The sequence below is a fragment of the Trichosurus vulpecula genome, chromosome 5 (genome assembly GCF_011100635.1).
Source record: "Trichosurus vulpecula isolate mTriVul1 chromosome 5, mTriVul1.pri, whole genome shotgun sequence".
Lineage (NCBI taxonomy): Eukaryota > Metazoa > Chordata > Mammalia > Diprotodontia > Phalangeridae > Trichosurus > Trichosurus vulpecula.
The window spans coordinates 114,511,587-114,537,891 of NC_050577.1; the positions used below are offsets into that span (position 1 = coordinate 114,511,587).

The following is a 26,305-nucleotide window of genomic DNA, read 5'->3' on the forward strand; positions in this document are numbered from 1 at the left end:
TATCTTCCCTAAAAAAAAAAAAAGACTGAAAACGAAATGTCCCTACATAAGAGTTCTAGCTGCCTCTGTTTATCTCAAAATTCAATACCAAGATACTCTAAGGAATAGCCCCTTGTATGTGTGAGGTACATTTAAAAGTGGCAATCAGCCTCCAGTTCATTGAACAATAACTGATCCATCTCAGGGACTGCACTGCTCTGTTGAAAGCATTAAGACCAGTACTAACTATGTAGTAGACACATAATTAGTGCTTAATAATTGCTTACTGACTGACTGTTGGCTTCTCCTTATCAATGCCCACAATTCACGATGTGCATTGCATGCTTTCCTTGCTAGGATTGCAGGACATTTCTTTCAGTAACCCTGACTTCTAAGTTCCTAGAAGATTCTCCAAATAACAACATCTTTGAAATAAAGTAAGCTGTCCACGCCACTGCCCAAGTTCTACTGGCTGGCCCCAAAAGCTCTCTTTATGCCATAGAACAGTTGCTCTAGAATATAACAACTGGCAATCTCTAAGAGAATTTGACCCAGGAGTCTCATACATATAAAACAAAACATGCCTCTCTACCACTAAACTATCTTCCCCTTAGCCTTCGTTGATCAATCTCTCTCTCCTGAACTACAGTACTTTGTACCCAATTATTACACATTGCTTTATGTGTAATGTTATGTATGTTATGTGTATGTTATGGTGTTATGTGTATGTTATGTATGCTATGGTGATTCATACAGAAGTCTGATCTCCACTATTAGACTATAATGTACCTTAAAGTCAGGGGCCATGACTTACATAGATGTTGTGTCTCTCACAGAGCCTAGCACATAGGAAGTGCTCAGGAAGTACTTGTTGAATGGACAAATGAATTTAAAGTATAATGAGAGAAGATTATAGGAAGTATTCATTTCTAAAGTCTGGATGCACAGTTTCTGAAAAGATTTATAAACCAACCTGAAAAGTAGAAATGAGAGGCAAGAGAGCACGTCAGAAGTGTCAATTAACAAGATTTTATTATCATCCATAAGAGGCCATAACTACAACCTCATCAAAATGTATAGCATATAATCTGTTCCTATGGCTTCTTTACTGCCCAATTATTGTAATTAATGTGCCAATGCAACAGCCCATAACTATCTTGTGATAAAACACCAACTTACATTTGACATTGTACTTTAGAAGAGAAAGAATCGATGAAAATTTATATAGTGATCTACATTATGTATGTACATATATAAAACAGTACAGGTGAGCAGTCATTCTAACCCTTCAAATAGCAGATTTTTCTTTGTCCTTTCCAGTCTGCAGTTGATATTTACACACATAATTAACTATGCCAATTTCTGCTTCCTCTATATGTTGTTGAAATGTTCTCATAATGTCATTCAGTGGGAAGACAGATGAAAATAATGTTCTTCAGGAGTAAGTTCTGGGTTAGGAACTAATTTGTACAACAGTTAAAATCAATTTCAAATAATACTTGGACCTAGAAAACATTACACTAACCCAGAAAGGCTACATTTACCCACAAGACCAAAAAAAGTTAATTTAGTTTAAAACAACATACTTCTAAATACTTGTTTAGCATCATGTAAAGAAAAACATGGAGTGACTGAATATGATATCTTCCCATTAACTACGTCATGGAACAGAAATGAGTAATAACAGATAGCGGGCCGGTGTGCCCCACTGGTGTCCTTGTGCCATCAAGAAAACATGTAGGAGACCTCTCCCAGCCCCCACCCAAACAGCTAGTCAGATCCCCTGTGGGGACCTTCTGGGAGACACAGACAAGAGTTCCAGGGGATAGTCAGGAATGAATGGACTGTGATTTTAGCTTCACTGGAGAGTAAAATCACATCAATGAGGTTGCAGATTCAGGAGTGCACTTGTAGTATGTTGGCATCATCTAAACCCCACCCTTTCCAGCTGCTACATCATGAAGAAGCTGCAGGTGGGTCACTGCAAACCAAGAGACAAGGCAGCCTGATAGTGGAAACAATGTTGGCTGGAGAACCGGAAGATTCAGGTCCAAGTCCTAGATCCATCCCACAGCAGCTGCCTAACTAACAACGGGCGAATCACTTCACCCCTCTCGGTCAGTCTGTAAAAGGGGAGGGCAGGGACCTTCAGAGGGATGCAACAACAGGAGGAGAGCAGCAGGGAACAAGCATCTGATAGCTCTCACCAGGGGTTAGCCATTCCCTGCCCATTTCAGCCAAAGGAACCTCATGCTACATCACCAGGGCATGCCTGCCCAGGAAGAGAAAATCCCCAGGGCTTCTACCCAGGAGATGGCACATGTATTTAAGCACATATAGAATTATCCAAGTAAAAAATGGACCAGCTATCATCTCCTCAATTCTGAGAGATGAGAGAGACAAAAAAAAAGAAAGAAAAGAAAAAAGAAAAAGAAACTTATGTGGCGATCCAATGAGAAGCCACATATCAAGAAGATTTGGGGGTTCTGAATATTCCTTGTCTAATTTTCTCCCAGGAGGCAGCGCTGTATAGTGGGAAAAGCCATGAGACCTGGGCTGACAGCCAGTACTGCTATATCATCCTCACAGCTTACATTTCTACGATACTTTACAGCTCACTAAGAAATGTTAGATTGAAATGATAGATAGATGATATATCTCCTTTGATCCTCAAAAGAACCAGTGAAGCTCATGGTGTCATTTCCATTTTGCAAATGAGGAAACTGACACTCGGAGATTACAATATAGCTAGTAAGTGTAAGAGGTGGAACTGAAACCCAGAGTCTCTTCTGACACCATCTCCACTACTGCCACACTGCTGTTAATGGGCCTATGACCTTGAAAAAATAATTTAACCTCTCTGAGCTTCCATGACTTTATGTATATAATGCTGATAAAACTTGCTCATGTGATTGCTACGAAGATCAAATGTGATAATAAAAGTGAAATTACTTGAAAATTGTAAAACACCATAAAAAATAAGGGGTTATTATCATTGTTCTGATCTTTTCATTCCTATTTATTTTTCCCGATCTCTCTTTTTCTTTCTTCTTCCCATCTTCTATTTCAATTTCCTCTCCTTCATCTCTCATCTTCTTTTTAACCTTCTCTTAGCTCCTTCTTCTTCTTTCTCTTCATTACTGACATTTTTATCTCCTCTATGAAATACCACCTCCACCATGCCTTATGCAATTCTCATGCCATAGTGAAAAAATTTTGACTTGTCCTGGACCCCTAACTTTCAAACTCCTTCCACCTACTAGCCTTCACTAAGTTTTGTCTTCCCTATGACGATATTGCACCTCCAGTCATCCTCCCAATCACTAGCTGTACCTTCTCTCACCCTAATGCACTCTAAGGGAAGTTGGAATACTTCTTGCTCCCCAACAGCCACTTCCATACTCTCCCTTTACCACTCTAACTCAACAATTTCTCCTCCCTTGAAGGTCACTCAATAAAAACTTCCCATTCTAACCCAGATGATCTCTTCCAAGGTTCCTTCTAGTTCTAAATCTGTGGTCCCAAAATCCTACTGCTGGTTTTTGCACAGGAATAAAAGAAAAAGACCAAAAAGTTATTAGTAATGAGCCAAAGATAAGCAGGACACAATAAAAAATACGGTGGCATTGTTAGAAGAAGAAAATGCTATCTAGTCATGGGTAGCAACACTTAGAGAGCCTTAGCACCAATAATCTTTCTTTTGTTTGAATCTTTTTTTTCCCACTGTTAATTAATTTATTTATTTTTAGTTTTCAACATTCACTTCCATAAGATTTTGAGTTCCAAATTTTCTCCCCACCCTAAGATGGCTTTTGTTTGGATCTTACAGAGGACATCTGGGATATTGGCAAAATCCTTTGGTGAATATATATCTATATATACATATAGATATCTTCCTATTAAAAACTTCACTAAATATCAATACTTACAGGATCACTGAACAAAGTTATCCCTACAGTCACACATATCTTCATGGTGTCCTATTTGAGTCTTATGTACATATGGAAGAGACCTTAATTGAGAAGTACCTCAGAGACAGCATTTTACTCTGAATCAAATGCATTCTTAGAAATCAATAAACAATCAACAGCAGGATATTCTTTTCGACAGTTCTGATTCAATTGTGTGACTTTAAAGATGTGGTCAATTACAAAAACTATCTGTTAAAATCTTATCTTCTCTCTTCTTATATCTTCATCAAGGATACCCTGTCATGCATAAACGTATACAGAAATATTCAGATGCTGCTACTGTGTCCTTGCTGGCTTTTTTTTCTTTAAATAATGTCATTCCTGGTCTTTTCCATTTCTTTGGAAATGATACACTTCCCCCTGCCCTCACCCTATATTTCCACTTCTTTGACACATTTTGAAAATTTATACCCAACTAATGATGTCACTTCCAGCAAATATTTCTTCTTTAGCAACTCAAATCACGTGCAGCTATTACTTCCAGCTTTACCTTTTCAAGATGCTAGATTGTTAAAAGTAGAGATAGTGAAATCTTCTCATGAAATCTTCTCTAGTGGCTTTTAAAATATATTTTGTACATTGGCTAGTTACATACTTATTCAAGGTAGTTGAGGAATTAACTAACAAGTATTTGTTAAATGTGTACTGTGGGCCCTGAATGGAGGGGTAGCAATCACGATCTCTGACAAAGCAAAAGCAAAAAAAGGACTTAATTAAAAGAAATAATCAAGGAAACCACATTGTGCTATGGAGGTACTATATGTAATGAATTAATACCAATACTGAATATTTATACCCCAAATGGGATAGCATATAAATTCTTGAAAGAAAAGTCAAATGAGTTATGGGAGGAAATCGACAATTAAACTATAATTGTAGAAGATCTCAATTTGCTCACTCTCTCTCTCTCTGATCAGTTAGATAAATCTAACCGGAAAATAAACAAGAAAAAAGCTAAGGAAATGATTAGAAAAGTAAGCAGTGAGAGACCACTGAAATAATTTGGTTGTGGTGAACGTACAGATTGAAAGGAAAGAAATCAGAAGCAAATAAACTAGTTAGGAAGTTGCAGGAAACTACTACGCCTTAAACTAGAATGGTTAACAGTGGGAATAGTCAGAAAAGGAAAGAAAAAGTCAAAAGTCTTCATCCTGAGGCAGCTAGGTGTCTTCCTGGGCAGAGTGCTGGATTTGGAGAGAGGAAGGAAGATGGGAATTCAAAGACTGCCTCAAACATTAGCTATGTGTCTCTGGCAACAGCCTTTCTCAGCCTCAATTTCCTCATTTGTAAAATGGGAATGATACTAGCACCTACCTCATAGGATTAGCCTGAGGATCAAATGATCAAATGATATGTGTAAAGAGCTATTTTGGGTGGGGGCAGGGGGAGTGGAGAGGAGAGAGACACTGAGTTTAGAAATGTGGAATCTGAGGCAAACAAGAGAGATGTCAACAAGTGGACAGAGGTATACAATTGGATTTCAGGAGGGAAGACAAGGCTAGAGATATAAATTTAAGACTTATTAGTATAGAGATACCAGGTGAAACAATGGGAAATAGATCTCTCGTCTCTTGTCTCTGTATGTCTATCACTCTCTATCTCTCTCTAAATACACACACACACACACACACACACACACACAGACTAAATTTAGAAAAAGAGAGATGGAAGGGGGAATAGCAAAAGTAACAAAGATGTAAAACAAGGATTATGTAGTTACAAAGTCGAGAGCAGAGACTGTTAAAAAAAAAGAGAGGTATGTCAAAAACACAAAAAACTGTGGAGGAAAACAAGGGACGACAGGGATTCAGAAGAAGACATTGGATTTGGCAATTAGGAAGCCTCTAGTGACTTTAGTGAATGTAATTTTATTAAAGCAGTAGATAACGAAAAAGACTATAAATGGTTATGGAAAGACTTAATTGTCAAGGAATAAAACATGAGCATGTTGATTACTCATTCCAGAAACTTAAGACTACTTTCTCTTCTTAAGCAAATAATAATGATGGAGAACAGCTATCATATACTATAAAATAATATTTCATATGGAATTCCTACTAAAGAACCCACTTTCGTCATCTAAATATTAACACATGAAATATCTATAAGCTGAAGAATGTAGGTAACCTATACATTTAACTCCAATACTATAATAAAATCTCTCTAGAATATGAAAGAAAAGAAACTAAGACAGAAAAAGAAGGCATTCTAAAAATCTTTGTTTCTCTGACTCTGAGGGAGTGAAAGTTAATCTATTAATTTTCTTTCATTAATATCATAATTTTTTTTGTTTGCACCAAGTAATTCCACTATAATACCTAATCCATAGGTGTCTCCTTCCACCAAAAAAAACCCAAAAAACAAAAACAGGCAAAATGGTGGGAAGAGATATTTTTAGGGAATATGCATAGCTGGTTTAAAAAAAAAAAGACAAGAAGAGTATGTGTATATATATGGCCTAAAGACACTTTATCAAACTGTGAAAAATACTTAATACGTAAGGTAAAGAGAAAAAGTCCCCTAAACCTAAATTTAGCACACAAGGAACCTTGAATTAGTCACTTGGCCAGAAAATTCAGTGCTGCAGCCAAAAATCTATCTGACTTGGTCACGAAGCAAAGATATGCATGAGATACAAATCAGTTTGGTTTACTACATATCTACTGAGAACTTAATGTCAGGGTTCTCTTCTTTCCTACTGACAAACAAAGACAATTACCAAGGGGTTTTCCTCTATTGCTTAAGTCCAGAAATGTGCAATAAAACCAAAGCCTTAGCTCAGATCTTATATGTTAATTATAAAATAAATCGATTAATTATTCCACAAAAAAATGGATTCAGCTATTCCTACCATATTCTCACTATACATCAATGATGCTGACTACTCAGTACTTTTCAATTCCAAAAGAATATAGGTCACTAATCATCTAACAAGTTATATAATGCCTATTTTCAAGTGTTTTGAGTTTCCTAATGGCAATAATTCATTAACAGGTCTTTAAGTAAAAAGGGAAGAGACAATATAGAAACATAAACAGCAGCCTTCATCTCCACTCAGAAACAGACAAGAGGAAATTGCTTCTGAAAGATGGCATAGAATGATGTGAAAAGGATTTGAGTGCAAGTCATGAGACCTCAGTCCTAATCCAAGCTATGTAATTAATTAGTTGTGTGACTCTGGGAATGTCACATAACTTCTCTGGGTTGGACTCTCCTCATTTGTAAAAGCACAGAATTAGACTGGCTGACCTCTAAGTCTCCTTCCTACTCTAAAATATGAAGATTCATAGTTCAGACATAGGAATAACTCTTTAGGGTTCTTTTTAAACATTACTAGACTAACAGAAAAACTATTCAATTTTCTTTCCTAATGATGTTCAAGAATATAATAGACTGTTATTTGTCTGAATTGGTTTCAGCACAACATCACCTGAATGAAGAAGGCCGGCAAGGGCAGCCTCTTAAATTCCCCTCCAGCCCTACAACAGGGCATCCCTGAAGAGAAGCACAAAGATCTCTTGTCAGCACACTCTTCTCCCTGCTTCCCTTTCCTCCTTCTAGTGCCTTCAATATATTTTATTATGTTATAAAGCACAATTCTATATTAGTCAACTTTGGCTTAAAATTTAATTTATTCTTTGTCACTTTAGTTTTTGTTCTCAAATTAAATATCCTTTCTAGTCTCTATATCAATAATTTGTAAATGGCTTTATATGTTTACATTGCATTCTCTCCCCACCCCTACCATAGCTCACAGCACTTTGGAAGCATGCCATACCATAAAACATCCCATGTTACAGGTAATGAAATTGAGTCACAAAGAAACCAACAGACTTTCCTAAGGTCACATGGCAAATGACTAAAATTGGGAAATAAACCTAGGTCGCTACACTTTCAAGCAAACTGCTCTAACTCAGGCTCTACAGAGATTCCCGCAGAGTTTGTCAGAAGAGATTTCTGAAGACACCAAGGTCAATGGCCTGTGAGTTAATGCGAGTTAGTTTTTTTTTCAGTCTCATGGCCATAGGATGCACTATTAATCATAACCAGTCATCTCACAAATGCCTATATCTAATCACAATGAGCACTATATGAGAATGAGGCTGGATGCAGGGAAATGTATTACCACCCTTGGGAGAAAAAATAAGTAGATGTTCCAGGGGTAGGAAGCAGAGTTATCTCCACAAATACAAGAAGCATCTTGGTTTAATGGAAAGAACACTGGCCTGGGAAACAGGAAACTTGAGTTCTAGTCTTCTCTCCATCATAATCCATGTGACCTCTAGAAAATCATTTAATTTCTCTGAGTATACAGATGCCTCGTACGTGAAATAGAAAAAGACCGATAATTGGAATTTAAACTTCACATTTGTGTTCAAAGAATCCCATGTAATATGGGAGATGATAAATAACTGATTTTCCTACTTCAGGGTATGTTAAAAGAACCAAATGAGATACTATATATGTGTGGTACAATGAACTTAAGAAGGAGGACTCCCAGATTGGAGTCCTGACTCTTAGGCCTTCTAACTGTATGCTGCAGGCCAATCCTCATTTGTAAAGTGGATCTACATAGACTACCTCTATTCTCAGGCTCTGCTCCTGACTCTAGACTTCTTTCTCCACCAGGTCCCATCCAAGATTTTTCCACTCCTGCAGCCTTCTCATGCCAGAAAATGCCTCCACTCCTGCAGCCTCTTCCTCTGAGGATCAGGTGGTCCTACAACTTCCATTTTAAGGATGGGCCCAGTCTAGCCATGTTCACCTTCATTAGTCTCCAGGCTCCACTCTTGACACTCAATACCTCCTTCCACTTCTTCTCTCTCCATCCTTTTCAGTTTCTCTGTTTATGTGTTGTCTTCTCCCATTACAATATACACTCAAGAGCAGGAGCTTTATTTTTTGCTTCTATATTTGCATTCCTAGTGCTTAGCATGGTACCTGTTACATAGTAAGTATTAGTATATGCTTGTTGGTTTCACTACATCACACAGCTTTGTTTAAAGAAAAGCTCTAATGTAAACCTTAGATCTAAATGGAGTTATTATAATGATAACTGAGAGGCAGCAAGGCAAGGTGGATAGAGCTGACTATGAAGCCAGCAAGACCTTAGGTCAAGTACCACCTTTGACACCTACTGTGACTATAGTCCAATCACTTAACCTCTCAATGTTCTGGACAATTAGGTATCACCCTTCACCGGTACAGGACTCCACTAAATGACTTTCTTTTCTCTGGACTTTGTCCTCTCTCACCCCTTTCCTTACTCCAAACTACACACAGCACAACCATCTAACCACATCAAGGGAGGAATTTCTTTCTACACAAGCATTCCCCTCTTAGGATCAAGGACCTAAGCCAAGCAGGCATTTGGAGTGAAAAAGTGGGCCTGAGCCTGCACAAGAGCTTGAGCCGGGGGCATTTTCCCTATCATGACATCTAGCAAATACATAGCCAGTGAGTGACAGGTCCTGAGGCAGCTCTCACTATCTGCCAAATGAAGAATATGGCTTGATGCGATGTGATGGTTGGCACTTGAATAAGGTTATCAAACAATTCACTAAGCAGATGTTATCAATACTTTCTTTATTGGTCTGGTCTCTAACTTGGAATTCAAGTTGATAAAATGTGATTATGCAGGCAGAGGGGAAATGTGCTGAAAATACATCACGACTTATGAAATGTAATAATGAGTTAAGCCAGTGGTCTCTGTATTTAGTACAGGCAAGTTCTGCTACAATGTGTGTTTCATAAACGTGACTTTCTTCCAATGCAACTGATATGTTAGGAAACATTTTGAGCATAACTTGAATTTCTGTATGAGAAACCGAGAATGCAAACTGCACCACTTCACAGTAATTCACAAGTTGCAACCCTTCTGGTGGCACTTCCACAAGCACTCTTCAGGCCTTTGTCAAGGTAAAGTGCCATATTTATTGTGTCTCTTCTGGTGCAGCAGGGGTTGGGAGCGGAGAAGAGCTGGCCCACACCACTCCTACCCCATCTGCCACAGCCTCTGGCTAGGGCTCTGGCCTGCCCTGTCTTACCTGCTCCTACGGCCCAGGGTGCAGGCACAGAAGCAGCCTAAGACCATGGATACAGCCACTAATTATTATAGCATTTATATATTTCTTAATCATTTAACCTTTATAAAACTGGGTCACCATTTTTATTGGGTTCCTATCTTTTTAAAAAAATATATTACTAATGAAGTTTCTGAGCAGCGTGTCCCTAACTCTATTTTCCCCACAAGCTTGGTGATTTTTACTGTTCACTTTTACATGGCGTGGTAATTTTGGGGAACATATATGTTTTGTTATAGCAGAGCAGCCTATCCTTGGCTGAGTGGAAGTTTGGTGGAGAATCCCATGGTTCCTCTCCGTGATGAATGAATAGAAAAGCTTTTATTAAGTTCTCACAATGTGAGGGCAGTGCTATTATGAGGAATGCTCACAAACAAGTCCAACACTCCTCTAGGACCTCACAGTCTAACAAGGCGAGATCTCTCCCTCTCTCTCTCTCTCTCTCTCTCTCTCTCTCACACACACACACACACACACACACATGCAGCCACAAGTAGCAACCATCATGCCCTTTTCAAGGCTAATGGTAGTATCTGTTTGGTTTCTCTTCCCAGTGCAGGGGGAAGAGTGAGGGGAGGAGGATGAAATGAGGCCAGGACCCTGGAGGACAGGGCTAGGTGGGATGTCTGGAGCAAACTAGATTTTGAAGGTGAGATGAACTTGCCTTCATTTACTAATTGGGACCACAAAGAATCCACCATGAACATTTTGGTTTTCTTTTTAGTAATTGTTTTAGATTTACCTTGGAATATCCACCATGAACATTTTGGTTTTCTTTTTAGTAATTGTTTTAGATTTACCTTGGAATAGAATATAAGCTAGAATCACAGGCTTAAAGCTGGAAGGGAAGTGAGAAGTCATCTCATTCAACCCTCATTTTAGAGATGAGGGAGCTGAAATGTAGAAGTAAGTGAAGTGCCCAAGATCCTAAGTGGCTGAGCCCTCCAGCCACAAATACATCACCCTTGCTGCCCACCGTGCTCCTTGAACACAACTTCCTTTCTGCATTTGTATTCCCAGCACCAAGCACTCTGCACAAAGCAGGTGCTTAATAAATGTTTATGAAACTGAATTGTCGTACTCCCCACGGTGTAAAGAAATATTTCTTTTGAATGATGAAGCAGCTTGACATAGGGAAAGAGCACCCAAATGAAAATCAGAAGACCTAGTTTCTGCCATTTACTTTCTAGATAAGCAGACATTGAACCTAAATGAGCTTTAGTTTCATTACATGAAAATTAGTGATAACGATACCTACATTGCCTACATTTCAGAGAATGCTTGTGAGGAAAATGCTATAGAAATGTGAACTATTATTAGCCCTAACTCTGCTGCTCATTGGCTATCTGGCCTTGGGTGAGCTACAGAGTCTCTACAAGTCTCTGTTCTCACATTTATAAATTGACAGGCCAAGTAACAACCTCTACATGTTTCAATTTCCTCACCTGTATGACGACAGGAGAGGGACCAGGTAACATACGAGGGCACATTCGGGCCTAAATCTATAATACTATGACTAGATGGTCTCTAATTTCCTTTCCTACTCTAAAATCATATAACTTTGTCATTTGTCTTCTAAAAATATCTTAGTAAACATTCTGAAAATGGTCGGGGGTTTCAGAATATAAGTTTTCATCTATATATTTCCTTGTTCATACCATTCGTCCCCTCCTGTATTTGGTTCTTGGGTATATTTAAAGCATATTTTCACTGTCACATGCAATCAAAAGTAGAGATTTAATCAAATGGAATCATAATCACTGAAGTTAAATTTGCTTGCTTCCCTCGCTTGCTTTGATTCAAATTAACTAGTCATCTAAATTACCTTCAGGACCTTCCTGATTCCAAGCATGTCCAGGTGCTACATGCACTGCTTGAGAATGGCTACAAGGGGCCACAAGGACAAATCCTTCTTGACTTTACCTCAAGGCTGCTCTTCAACTATTCTTCCTTAAATGAAAACCAATTCTACAAATATCTTAAACAGACTCTTCAGATATTTAAATGAAAAATGCTTATTGCAACAAAGAGGAAATAAAATGCTATTCCATTTGAATAGAAATAAGTCTCATGCTTGTTGCAGGTTTAATGAGCATCATAAGGAATGTTTCCCAAATTTCTCTTTAGATATATGCTTTAATTTCACTATAATGCTGTCCTGGAAGGGCGGGGTCTATACCACTGACCTGTCTAAAATGAAACCAAATTGAGACAAGAAGTATTTGCTAAGCAAACACCTACTATGCGCCAGTCACTGTACTAAGCACTGGGGATAGAATGAATGGCAAAAACAGAAACAGTCCCTGCTCTCAAAGAGCTTTTAGACTAATGGACCTTATAAGAGATCATACTAAGATATAAAAGACATCAAATCCTGTCTCGGGTGAGATACAGGATAGATCCACCTTATTTTGAATTCGATCCTCTAGCAAATCTGGTTATTGTAAATTTCAATGCACCTCTACCTAATAGTCTACATTCCATGAAACTATTTATTCCCTGGCACCACAACACCTAATCAGGGGTCCATAAACCTTTGAAAAGTGGATTATCAAGGTGATAAACACTTTTCTGCTGGTGGGAAGCATGCTGACTTCACAACCTAGGAAACGGAGCAAGGGAAGGAGCACAATGAAAATTACTTCTCCAAATGGAGCAGCAGAGACTGGGATGTAGTCCACACTATTCTTATTGACTAAAACAGAATGAGAAACTTTGTAATTTCTTTGCTAAAATCCAAAACTTTACGTGAATAAACTACACCCACAGTATTCTCCTGATACTAATTCAGTAATCCCATCAAAAAAAAAAAAAAAGAAAATGCTGATATAAGTTTGCCATTTTCTGTATTTAATGGAACCAAGTTGGTGTTTTGTGATCATGGCTTCTCCTCATCTTAATGTTCATTCATTATCTCGTTAATCATATGATCCAGAATTTTACCAAGAATCAATGACAAGTTCGCTGGAGTTATAAAACTCCACTATTTTCCCATTAAGAAAAAAAAAAACTGGGGCAGTTAGGTGGTACAGTGAGTAGAGCACCAGCCCTGGATTCAGGAGGACCTGAGTTCAAATCCGATCTCAGACACTTGACACACTTAGTAGCTGTGTGACCTTGGACAAGTCACTTAAACCCAATTGCCCTGCCTTCCCCCCTCTAAAAAAAGAAAAAAAAATCTGTGCAACATGTGCCTTTTTCCAGACATACAGTACTTCTCTAGGTCCCCAAGAACTTTCACAAATCATTGACAATGGTTCAGAAATCTCACAACTGTCAGTTCTTTCAATACCCAAGACTGTAATTCGTGTGGGCACAGTGACCTCCCAGACTGCTAGGTATCCTCTAACCATTTACTTATCTTGGAAATCAACTACCTATCAAGCATTTTTATTCAGTCCTTTATAGTCAGAAATATTTCCCAGGTAGATCACAGCTGAAACTCCACTGAAGGTCTTTCCTATCAGCTCTAGGATAAAGGAATGAGATAAGTAACTGAACCCTAGGAGAAACCAAGCTATACATACAATGGCAAAACTGAGGCCATACATGCCATATTCCTTCATAATATGAAACAAGAATAGACTCCCCTTGCATAAAGTCATCCTATAACTTAAATGCCCTTGGTTTCAATGCCTAGGCCATATATTATTTTACTAATTCCTACTCACCTTTGTGACTTTCACATTAAGACACTATTATTTTCAAAAATTAGGACTACTCAAACTATATAGTTTCTTTTATGCCTGCAATTTTCATCTGACAATATTTTTTCCTACAGAAGTAATATGCCTCAATAAAAACAAAATTTGTTTCAATATTTAATTTTGGTAATTCTATGATATCATAGCTCCTCCATCGACACTGATCACAACTCTTCCATACTGTCTCTGCCTAGTCCTTGTGTATGCCTTCCCATGAATCGTTCAGAGTGATCAACCCATCACAGTGGAGGCTTTCCACTCCATCTTTTAGTACATTGAGGGTAGTAATGTACCCCTCTAGCTATCCATTTTTTGTCTCTCATTCTTGCTATATGACAGGTCCACCTCATTTTCCAGTGACCTCTGTGCAAAATAATGTCTTTTCTGTCACTTCTGAAACAGTCATCAGCCTACTTAGGCCAACCATGCATCTTTCTATTCTATGTAGCATGTTCCAGGATCAGCCCCCATAGAGGATCACTGAAAGAATACTGCTATTAAAGAGACAGTCTTCTGTACCTGCAAACAATTTGGTACTGTACCATCTCCCAGCTGCAATCTAATATAATCACTATTTATTAAGAATAAAAAATGAAAGATAAGAATAGAATTAAAGAAATAAAAGCTCCAAAGTACAATATGGTATTGCTCTGCCATGAAATTTCAACTATTATAAATGACTGCTTCATTTAATCCTGCTTTTTAACTCCTAGGCCTAATCAGAAAACTCATCCTGAAGCTTTACTCAGAATCAGAAGCTGACCAGGAAAGGTGCCTCAAAGCTTCCAGTTTCTTTGACTTAAACTTTAAACTTCCTTGTAACTTATGAGAGAGGTTTTAATTTGCTTCCTCAAGTTTCCTAATAAGTTCTGGAATGCCCCATCTGATCTTTCTCAATATAAATGAAAAATGGATTTCTATTGCTATCAGGGAGGGCTTTAAACCACCTTACCCTGCAACCATAGTTCCCCTATTACTTCCTGTATCTTTAGTTGTCCAGAGTTAAAAAAAAATAAAATAAATAAGAATGAAGTCCCATGAGTCTATGTAAAAATCCAATACTGATCTCTCTACAATCAGAAAAGGATTTCCTTGGTAGCCACACTCTTCACTTATTCAATTCCCCCTCAATGAATGTCTAATCAACATTGAATGGATTTCTTTACTCAGGTATAGCAGGTCTCTGGCTCTTTCTCAAGAAGGTTAACCCTTTTTGCTTTCAGAAAATTTCAAAACATATTTAAAGAGAAGATTTCAGAAATAAACAGGGGTTTCCTCATGCACATACTAGTCATACTAGTTTATAGTATGACTATATAACTGTCTACTGCTTCTACTTTCTCCATTTCCTATTTTTGGAACATGGCACTGCACTTCTAGAATAAACCCTTTTTTCCCTCTACCATTAAATCCTTTCCCAAGTCATTCTTAATTCAGTAAGAATTTTAGAAATAAGGGCTCTTCCAAAACAGAAAACACCAAAGTTACTAGACTTATTTTGGAAAAGCAGTAGTAATGAGACAGCTGAGGTTGGAGAAACTGATGGTAGAATTGTAAAGTCAAAGTTAGGGCCTTTTGGGGACAACAGGAGGCAGTAGGTCATGGCAGCATTAAGATGGAAACATTACATACAAATGTTAATTTTCATGGCAACGACAGTACGCTAAAATTTTCCCCCCCAAAGACTCTGGTAACTGATAGATAGCAGACAGAATCAGGATGACACTGAAAGAATAGTGGAGAGGGGGTACTTCTGCTAAAAACAGGCAACAGATATTTTTGGAAGCAAATTACATTAATGAGTGGTTCTCCTAACTGGGTGAAAAGTGGCTGAAAAAACTGTCCTGCCTCCATAAGAATTTAAAAGCAAGACGATTCACTACCTTGCTCTCTTATGCATTTCCAGCAAACCAGCATGCAACATTAACTCCCTTTACATAAAGACAGATGCAAACATGGATGTAATGCATCACAACCAGATTGTATTTAATGAGATTATGTTCTACAATGATGCCCTTAGGGAAAATTACTATATTTGGATCTACTTTGAGGCTGTTTCATAGGTGGAAGTTTGGGAGGGGGTGGGGAAGTTGTATTTCATGTGCTGTTCAGTTTTTCTTAAGGCTAGAATATGGAAAGAGTCATTCTTATACTTAGAGATTAGTACTAGGGTTCCTTTAGCTATATTACAATGGGCCAGGTTTAAGGGTCTTAATTTTTTATAAAGCAAGGGCTATTCATCCTCACAAGAGTCAAAGTTGATAAAAATCAAGAAATCACGAATGTAAGTTTCTCACAAATATAATTCTGACAATGTTAGACTAGCAAATTAACCTTAAATAACCACTATTAGCCAATTCTCAAATCACCTTAGAAGCTGGATCAAAATGATGATCAGCTTCAATGGAAATAACTGAAGAATTTAAATTCCAGTCTCTCAAGGAAAAAAGCGGACAAGCTCTCCACTATTTTATGAGGTCACAGAAGGTCTCCTGAGAACAAAGGTGGGTGTTGTATATTTTACAAGATGGGGTCATATTACAGACCAGAAACCACGGTAAACAGCTTGTTCACTAGTTAGTGTCCAATGTGTCCTGCAGACAAGAGCCATCTTAGATACTGACAAAACCAATAAAAACTCTCGCTGACTCATTCCTTGTACAGGAACATTTATTATTTCCTGGGGCAGTCTACTGAAAATCCACTTCTGGTGCAGTAATTTCCACTTGTGAATTCTGGAGGGGCTTACAGAAGGCATGGGGAGGAAGTTAAAATATTGTGAAAGATACTGTGCTTTTAAGGGCACTGTAATGAGTTCTGTGGAAAAGCTATCGATTTATGCCCTTTTGTTTTATTTCCAATATATACTTTAGTAATGTATTTCCCTATGAAAGCTCAATGCCGTTATCTGGGGACTTGGAGCAAGAGGGTAAATAGCAAGCCAGTGTAAGGGAGTGTTTGTTAATAGGGAATCAAATAGGTCTTTGCCAGAACTTAATCAATTTGGGAGGGGAGGAGAAGAAGAGAGCAAAATCAAATTCAGAATCCTTCTCCAGTTTCTCCCTATTACAGCATGAATGACCTAAGAAAGTTGGGAGTGGCCTATACTGCTATCTACTACCAGTGACTTATTAATTCAGACTTTTGAAACTTTATTTCCTTTTTTAACCCATTTTCTAACCATTCCAATTACTTCTCCCTTCCCTTTTCCCCTCCCCCAAAAAAAGGTTTTCAGGAGAATTAATGTCTCAAATGTTTTTAAATATAATTCAAAATAGTGAATCTAAAATGTGAAAGAAAGAAAAACTCTGCTTCAAAATCCTGAGTGCTTAATAAAACTTTTTAGGGAATCTAAGGGGCTTTTAGATGATATATATGAATTTAAGGAAAAAGAAATGTTGCTTCATTTGAAGTCGCATGAATCTGAAGCTGAAACTTAGTCCAATTCAATAGCATTTCTGAGGTCCTTTCTATATGCCAAGGACTGAATGAAGCTAGAGATACAAAGATAAAACCACATAATACTCAAGAACAGCCTTCAACTAGCTTACATTTTCTTTAAAAGGTGACAATAAGGTGTCATTTAGGTACCACAGGTTGACCTATATACTGTGAGGAAAATCACCCCTCTTTCTCCATATTCTTTAAGGATTCCCAACAAGCAACATTGATTAAAGGGACCTATTCTGCATTAAGGGCTCTTGTATGAAATTACCATTTTTAATCCCCTTCCCCTCAACCTTCTACAACTCTCTCTGTCTCTGTCTCTATCTCTCCCCCCCGCCCTCACTCACACTCACACTCTCTCTCTCTCTCTCTCTCTCTCTCTCTCTCTCTCTCTCTCTCTCTCTGTATTTGTTTTTTGCATGGCTGACTCCTGGATTATACACACACTCCAGTTTCTCCCAGGGGATTCTGCATTAATCAGGGATAAAGGTACAACCTAATTAGGATCTGGATTTTCCCTTGATGTCTTTTTCTTTTTCCCTATACAACAGGATTGTGTTTCTAAATCCTGTTAGCTATTTTGTACAGCTGAAGCTCCTGGGTCTCCTATTGATAGATTCCTGAAATAGCTTGGATCTTGGACATATAACACTTCTTAATCATCAAAAAGGACTTAGTTTGGTTATTGAAGGGTGGAATTTATTTTGTTTTCCAAATTTATTATCCTCCTCATTTTCATCTAGAAATAAGATGATTGGTTAGCCCACATGCAGACCTATAACTACTTGCTTTTATAATTATTAGTTTGGGTATACTGTGAGAAATAATGAAATTACAGAATTTGAGATCAAGAAGTAATCTTAGAGATTACAAAATGAAACTCCATAATCTGAAGGAGGAATCTAAAGTCAAAAGAGATCATGAGTTAGTGTTAGAGATATAGGTAAAACCAAAGCGTAAAGACCTTTATGCCACAAATGCCGTATCTTGACCAAGAAGTCTTCAACAAATTCCTTTTTTTAGCCCACACATACCTTGGTTGGTTCTCCAAAGAGAGGTTCTCTCCTCTCTGGTAGCCATTGTCTGCTACCTGAGTTGTGGACCTCTTCACAATCTGCTTTAGCTCTTGTTCCAGGCGTTCCTTGATAGCCTTAACTGTTTCTGGAATCTTCTTCAGTTTGGCTAGGCCCTTGATGAGAATGCCCATAAAAAGGTTACTATTCTCTTCTGGATCCAGCTCCAAATCTTCCTTGATGTCCTGCAGGTTCATTTCTCTAACTGAAAACCACACAAAACATCAAATGTAGAAAGGATAGTATTGACACAGAGGCAATTCTAACCAAACAAGATGGTGATTTTTCATATATTCTTGGAAGGAACAAGATATGAAGCAAAGAAGATGCTGCTCATTAGAAATGTGACTCCATATTTTATAGTACCTATCTCACAATCTCAAAATAATATTCATATCCCTATGTGCATCATCTCAATTAATGGAGAAGGAAAGGCAGGAAATATTTATAACAATTATACAAACAGTTGGCAAGTCTTCCATGGTGAATCTTCAACTACCTATCATGTCACTACATTTGTCTATGAACAGATTATGAAAATTAAACATCTTCATTGTAAGTTTCAATAGAAAGTCACTAACCTAAACTCAATTAATAAATGACTTACTCAGAACTTAGGACAATTAAAAAGACATTGGGACATTTAAAAGAAGCACATAAATAATTAAAATTTAAAATAACAGAGAAAGAACAACAGAACAGCTAGTTCCCAATACACCCTAAGTCACTGGACTTCAGAAAGAAAAAAGCTTTCAGGAGAGAGAAATATGGAACTGAAATTTCTTTAAAGCCATCTTTTTTCTTCTGTTGAATATATCTATATCTATATATGTGTGCGTGTGTGTACATATATATGTACACATACATACATATATATGTGTACGTACACATATATATATACATATGTGTGTATACATATATATGTGTATATATACATATATATGCAGTACAAGTGATGGCATGTCTTTGCTGATCCTGATGAAAGGATTCTCTCTAAATAACAACTGTTACCAGTCAAAGATCCAGCAGTAAGAATAAAAGAAGTAGTCTAGAAATAACAAATGTTTTCCCAGAATAAATGTTTTCCCAGAATGAACAAGGAGAAACAAGAAGTAAAGGAGAGTGGAAACTGGAGGCATGTATAATAGCTTCTCCTTTTCCTTAAGTCTTCAACCTCCCTTGAGTAAGCTGTTTGAAAAGCCTCAGATTTCTGAAGCCCATGGAAAGCACTACGTTTCTTTAAAAAAAAAAACAAACAAAAAAGTTTCATTGCAGTGATACCCTTTGTCTTGATCCTGTAATCATTTCCCATCTCCTCCCTTCAATACTAGACCTTCTCTTGGGACAGAGAAAAATAATTCACCAAAACCATCCAATAGAGACAATGGCTGATAACACATAAGACGTTCTGTAACAGTAGTCACTCAATTCTCTGCCATGAGGGAAGATGTATATTTCACAAACTCTTCTTCAGAACTTTCACTGGTTTTTCCATTACCCAGAGCTCAACCCCCTTTTAGCGATTTACATTTACAACATTTACAATGTTCTAGTCACTGTATATGTTCATTCACCTCTTGGTTCCATTTATTTCACTCTGCATTAGTTCATACAAATCTTCTCATGTTTCTCTGAATTCCTCAATTTGTCACTTGCCAATCCATGCCAACCAACCATCTCTTTTTCTCATTCTTTGCTGCCTCTTTCATAGCTATAAGGCACAGGACTATAAAAAGTGAGCTATTCTATTCAGTGTAATGAGAAAGGCACTGAAATGTAATCACTTAATAACTTCGAATATTTCAAATATGTAGGTATAAGTCTTTGTTTAAGTAAACCCCCTAAAAGTTCACCTCTCAAAAACATTTGACTTCTATAATCACATACCTCAATCAATACTACGATAATATATTTTTATTCTCATTCCCCATACTAAATAAACATTTACCCTTGTAAGCCCTTTATACATGAGTCTGTATCAGTGTTATCTTTCTTAGACTGCAAAACCTTTCTTAGACTGCAATACATTAATTATACCTCTCCTAACACAACATGACAACTTAAGAAGGAAAAGAATAAACATTTATTAAGTGCCTACTATGTGCCAGGCACTGTGTGAATGGCTTTATAAATATCGTATCATTTGATCCTCACAAAACCCTAAGAGAGAGGTGTTTTATGACCCCTATTTTATAACTAGGAAACTGAGGCAGGCAAAGATTAAGTGAGTTGCTCAAGGTCACACAGCTAGTAAGTCCATGTCCTCACCAAGTCTATAATCTAGTATTAAATCAAAAAGTCATGAAATAAATGGTTATGTCTACTGGCAACACCTGTGTTTTCCCTCTTGTAATTTCCTAAATCAGAAATTCTAAGCAGACCCAAGCCTGTTCATCAATGCAAAAATGAAAATGGAAGCAAAATGGATAGGAAAAAAACTGAAACAAAGGGCTCAAAGTCTAAGCTAACAATTATTGACTGCATCCTTGAGAGGTCAGCCGGGGCCAGGCATCATTATTTGTTTTCTGGGCAGCCTCTTCATACTTCAGTTGGTCTAAGCAGCATAATGGAGACAGCATTCACTACATTTGTAGTTCAATGGTGTGCATTTAAATTGGAAGAACACTATTCACTTTAGAGCAGAAGTTTAACTAGAAAGGGGGAAAACCAAAGCCCCCGTCCGGGATCTTTTGGACTAATGAAGTTATCAAAAATACCTTCTTGTAAAGATCACCTAGAAGGCGGTCCCAATTCATCAAGCATTTATTAAGAGCTTACTGTGTCTGAGATTATAGGAAAATAGAAAGTTTGGAAAAGACAAGGAATAGAGAACCACAAATCTATAACTGTGATATAACGAGATCACTCAAGGTGATCTAGTCCAATGAGGAGACCTAGGCCCAGGAAGATGAAGTGACCTTCCAAAGGTCATGGAGGCGGCAAGGGAGAGGTGCAGGATTTAACCTTGGACTTGGTCTCCCTCCACTGAACCACATGGCCTCCAGTGGTCCCTCTCACAGCTTCCATTACAGTAGATCACAGAACAGGCACTCAGTTCAACATTATAATGAGGCTTAAGTATTGTCTCACAAGACGCAAAAAGTAAAACACAACCAGAAAGTTCTCACTTAGTAATACTCTATCAACAAGTATTAATTGAAAACCTATTTTGTGCCAGGCACTGTGCCTGGGGCTAAAAAAACACAAAAACAGGCTGGGTGGTACCATGAAAGGCCTCATGCAGAAGGACTTCAGCTGAGTCTTGAAGGATTCCAGAACTCACAGGTGAGGAGCAAGTGCTTTCCAGGTACAGGGACAGTTGGGGCAAACACTGTGTCAAGGCCGGATGGGGCCATTTGTGTAAGAAGCAAAAAGGCTAGTTTGGCTAGACCACAGGATGTGTGGGAGGGAGTCACATACATCCTATTGTATCATATTCCTCCAACTTTCCTCTACCTGAATGGTCATATTCTCAAACAGGATGGTGAAGAACAGCCAAAAAACAATAGTGGACAATGCAGAAAAGGTGAACTGAAAAGGCCAGGGAGTTTTAGCATGAGAATGGGATTAGCTCAAATAAGTCATCATCAGGACCTCCACTATCCCAATCCTGCGCCAGACAGTCGAGAAGACAAATTTTATCTCCCAGAGGTTTTAAGACATATTCTCTCTCATTCTACATGAGGAGAATCTTAAGCATCTTGGACCACAAAATTCTGAAGATAGGAATCCTATCTTAGAACAAGGCCTTATGAAATAAAGTGTAAGTCAAGATAACAGCTGTGAAAGGAGACAGTTAAATAAGCACTGTAACAAGTCATTTGATTTGTGTTCTCTAAAGGTTTTATTATTGCTTAACCTTTGCCAAAACCAAAGAGAAAAGAAGCAAGGCCCTCCAGTTTCATTACAGTCATATTCACAGCAATCCCAACAGGAGTTTGAATAAAATGAATAAAGAAACCACAAATGAAATGCCTGTGTGCCCTGGGAGTAATTGCTCAGTTTAAATGTTTCAAAGGCAGTTTGCCAAATGAAAAAATATATTGTGGGTCCAAAGATTTAAACCAACAAATTGCTACTATTACTGCCTTTTCCCCCATACTTTTCCATCCTTTCCATCCAGTTTATATTTGAATTACTCTATCTAAATTAGACATTGGTTTCCCCCTTGCATTGTAAACACAATGTCTGACAAGACAATGCAAGAGTAAGCCTTGATAACTGAATGAAGTGGTTACTCTCAATGAAAAGTCTTTCTTGGAACTCTACAAAAGAATAAGACATCTGAAAAAGGGCCATTCTCATACAATCAAGATTTTCATTTAATTTATAATTGCCTAGCAGAGCCATTCTGCCTTCGGATCCCCAGTTGGAAGATACCCCATAAAAATGTCCTTCATAATGGATGACACCCTCATGCGTGCTCTTTTACACTCTGAGGTGGAAACTTTAAGGCCTCTTGTTAAAGTCCAGCTTATTAAGAGCCACTATATACTAGTCTGCCTGGTACAACAGTCATGAATAAGCTTTGTGGCTTACTCTTCACTAATGAAAATGATACCAAATTGCTGCTATTTATCATGGTATATTTCATTAGTCCCATGACTGTACATGTACCCAGTAAAATGTTACACAGTTCCTTACATGATTTATGGCATCCCAAATTATACTCTTTTGCTGGCACTAATCCTCTTTAGATAAGGTGATGCAGATTAATAGGGTCCTAAAGTCCAGGAATGTGATGAAAGGCTTTTACCTGCTTCAATTCCGGAGCCTCTAGTCCATACACATTGCTATGTGGAGACAGTTTTACACAGAGCATGAGCCATGTTGAAAATTTTTACCTTTCTTTTGCATTTCTTCACTGCCTCCTCTATCACTCCCTCACAGAAAAATCCAGGAACACCAGTCTGCAAGGAAGACATCTCTCGGGAAAAGAGGGCTTTATTTTACATAGCTCTACAGACGACTTCCACCATAATCCTCAGTATGGTGAACCACCATTCGGAGCTTTCAGAGACTTTCATGATAAAGGGAAAACAGATTGCTAGAGTGACACAATTCTCACGATCTCCACCAGAAGAATCACAATTAACTGCAAATTCTGAGTTGAAAGAAGAACTTAACATCAGAAGTGAATCAAAGCTGCCTTCTTAGAAAATAGCTAAGACAAAAATACTGCCAATTAACTGAATTCTGCAGTTACTGCCACTATTATCTGATATTTGTTATTCCCAAAGCACTTTTCATTTGCAATGTTTCCCAATTATTTCTTTCTCGACAATAAGAAGTTTTTATTTCACTCGGCAGTTTTTTAGGATGTTTAAACAGAATCATTTGCCATGGCTTGGCAATAAGTATAACTGATGGCCTGTCTGAGCTATAACATGGCGATCTACATTAGAAAAAGGCATCAGTGTAACAACTGGGAATATCAACCTGAGATGGGAAGAGAAGGCTATTTAAATTTAGAAGCAGATCTCTGGCCTAATTCTAAAGCTATGTAAGACTGCAAAGAGTAGAATAAATTTCACCATATGGCAAAATACTTTTCCTCATTCCAGGAAGAAGGGCAATAGCAAATCTTTTAAAGTTATATAATGATATTTTTTAAAGAACTGGTTAGTTTGGAATATTTTATAAAAATTATTTACTAGGAGATAGCCAAAAAGAAAGGTGTTATTTTATCTACACATGCTTTTCGACAATAAAAAAATGAATATTGTAATACAGAATTATCTGGGAGAGTGGCTTCTGTATATACTTCTCTGAACTCTCTACAGGAATGGAAACATTTTCCCCAACACTGTACAAATAAGACATTCAGAGTGCTGCCTCATGGATGAAAATACCTGCAGCGCTTCTTAATAGGAGAGACATGCTCCACAAAGGCAGGGCACACTAATGCAAGTCGGTAAATGCCACATACAGATACAAAGCATAACTTTTTAGAATTGTATCTGGATTTTAGCTACCCCCAATACTTCTTCATGGGTGGTGCAGCAAAGTGTCACATCTAGAGTCAGAAAGACTCTTTTTTCTGAGTTTAAATCCATCCTCAGCCATTTATTGGCTGTGTGGCACTGGGCAAGTCACTTAACCCTGTTTGCCTCAGTTTCCTCATCTGTCAAATGAGCTGGAGAAGGAAATGGCAAACCACTCCAGTATCTCTGTCAAGAAAACCCCAAATGGGTCATAAAGAGTCAGACACAACTGAACAACAAAAATATTTCTTTGTACATGAAATTGTAAGCTTTTATTAAGCTTAATGAGGCATAAGAAAATATGAGATCACGGAGTACAATTACTCAAAAAAGGAATTATCTTGGATGCTTTATGAAAATACTATTATTATACATCTAAAGTTTCATATCAACTACACTGTCACCACACATATTCTTTCCTCCCTGTCTTCTTTACTTCTTGATCCAAGAAGTCTTGTCCACTCACTATTTCAGGACTATTCTCTTTACAATGCCATCCCCTCTTTATTCCTCCAAGACTCTGTTCTCTCAAGTCTCTTTAAGATTTCCCCTCTACTGTTTTTTTTAAATATACACATTTAATAGATGCCTTTGTCTCTAAATCACAACCATCATGGGGAGAGGGGGGAGAAATACCCTCCCTCCTCCATATTAAACCCTCCTTCTTGTGACAATGAAAAGCAAAGAAGCAAAAATGTCCAGTGTCATGACTGCTTCTGCTGGTATATCTAACATTCTGCCCCTGCAGGCCTCCTCCTCTCTCCTATAAGGAGGGTGTTTCATTCAGTGAGACTCTCACCGTTTTTCAGGTATGTAAAATTTGGCCTCCTGTTGGTGGCTTTTTTATTTCTGTTACTCAAATCAGGATGCACACTGTTCTTTTGGCACTTTCCTTTGCTTTCAAACATACACATGTAAGGGGCAGCAAGGTGGCACAGTGGATAGAGTACCATCCATGGAGTCAGGAAGACCTGAGTTCAAATCCAGCCTCAGATACCTTACTAACTATGGGTCCATGGGCAAGTCACCTAACTCTGACTGGCTCCAAAAAAAAAAAATCAAACATGCATGTGTGCCCCACATCTGGAAAAATCTTCTCTTGACTCCAATACCCCCTATATCTACCATTGTATTTTTCTTCTTCCTTTCAAAGGGAAACTTCTTCAGTTACTGCTCCTTAACCACCAGTCTCTTCCCTCCTGCTTAAGTCTTACATCTATTTCTAGCACCTGGCAGGAAACTGGGCTCATCATCTTCATCTTATTTTCCTAGACCAGCTTCCAGTTTTAGAAATTGCTGACCACCTGCAAATACTTTCTATAACTCTACACTGTCTCATTCTACCTCTCAAGCCCTCATGACAGAGAAAGTGCAATATCTGGAGTCAAAAGACCAGTGTTCACAGGCCAGCTCTTCCACCTGCCAGCTGAGAGACCTCTTTGGAGGAAGTCACAACTTCTCTGGGTCTCTGTTCCCTCAACTGTAATATGAAGAGGGAATACTCAATGATTTCCAAGATTCTGGCTCTAAATTTATGATGCTGTGATTTTCTTCTTCTTCTCATATGTGAATAAGGCTCTTTTCCAAGGCTCAGTCCTTAACCTTCTACACCTATGTCATTACCCAGTGTTCCTTGAACATCTGAGCCATTTCTTGTGTCTTCAAGGATCATGACTCGATTTTCAAATCTACATCTCCATCCCATGCTGAGCTCCAGTTCCAAATCCTCAAATGCCTACTAGAACTTTCTATCTGGATTTCCCCTTGTCACTTTAATCTCAGCAAATTCGAACTCATCTTCCACCAAAACTAGGGCTTCATCCCGACTTCTTTTCATATAATCTTCACCTTCTCAGACTCCAGTCTTGAAAGCCCACCCCTCCCTGGGGATATACTTTAAAACCTCCCTCTCTCCTCCATATCAAATCAGTACTCAAGTCTTATCCATTTTTCTTTCACAATCTTCATTCTCTTTTGTTTTCACACTAATCTAATCCAGACCCTTATCTAATCCCTGGACAACTACAAAAGCCTTTTAACTGGTCCCACATCATCTCCATCCTC

At 38.0% G+C, this 26,305-nt stretch overlaps 1 protein-coding gene across 1 annotated transcript in view; it reads right to left on the bottom strand.

Annotated features, from left to right (window-relative positions):
- Positions 1–26,305, bottom strand: part of EXOC4 (exocyst complex component 4) — an 890,815-nt gene that overhangs the window by 765,905 nt on the left and 98,605 nt on the right. Inside the window, exon 6 of the mRNA XM_036759981.1 lies at positions 18,219–18,462. Coding sequence (XP_036615876.1) covers positions 18,219–18,462 — 244 coding nt within the window. The remainder of the gene's footprint in view (positions 1–18,218; positions 18,463–26,305) is intronic.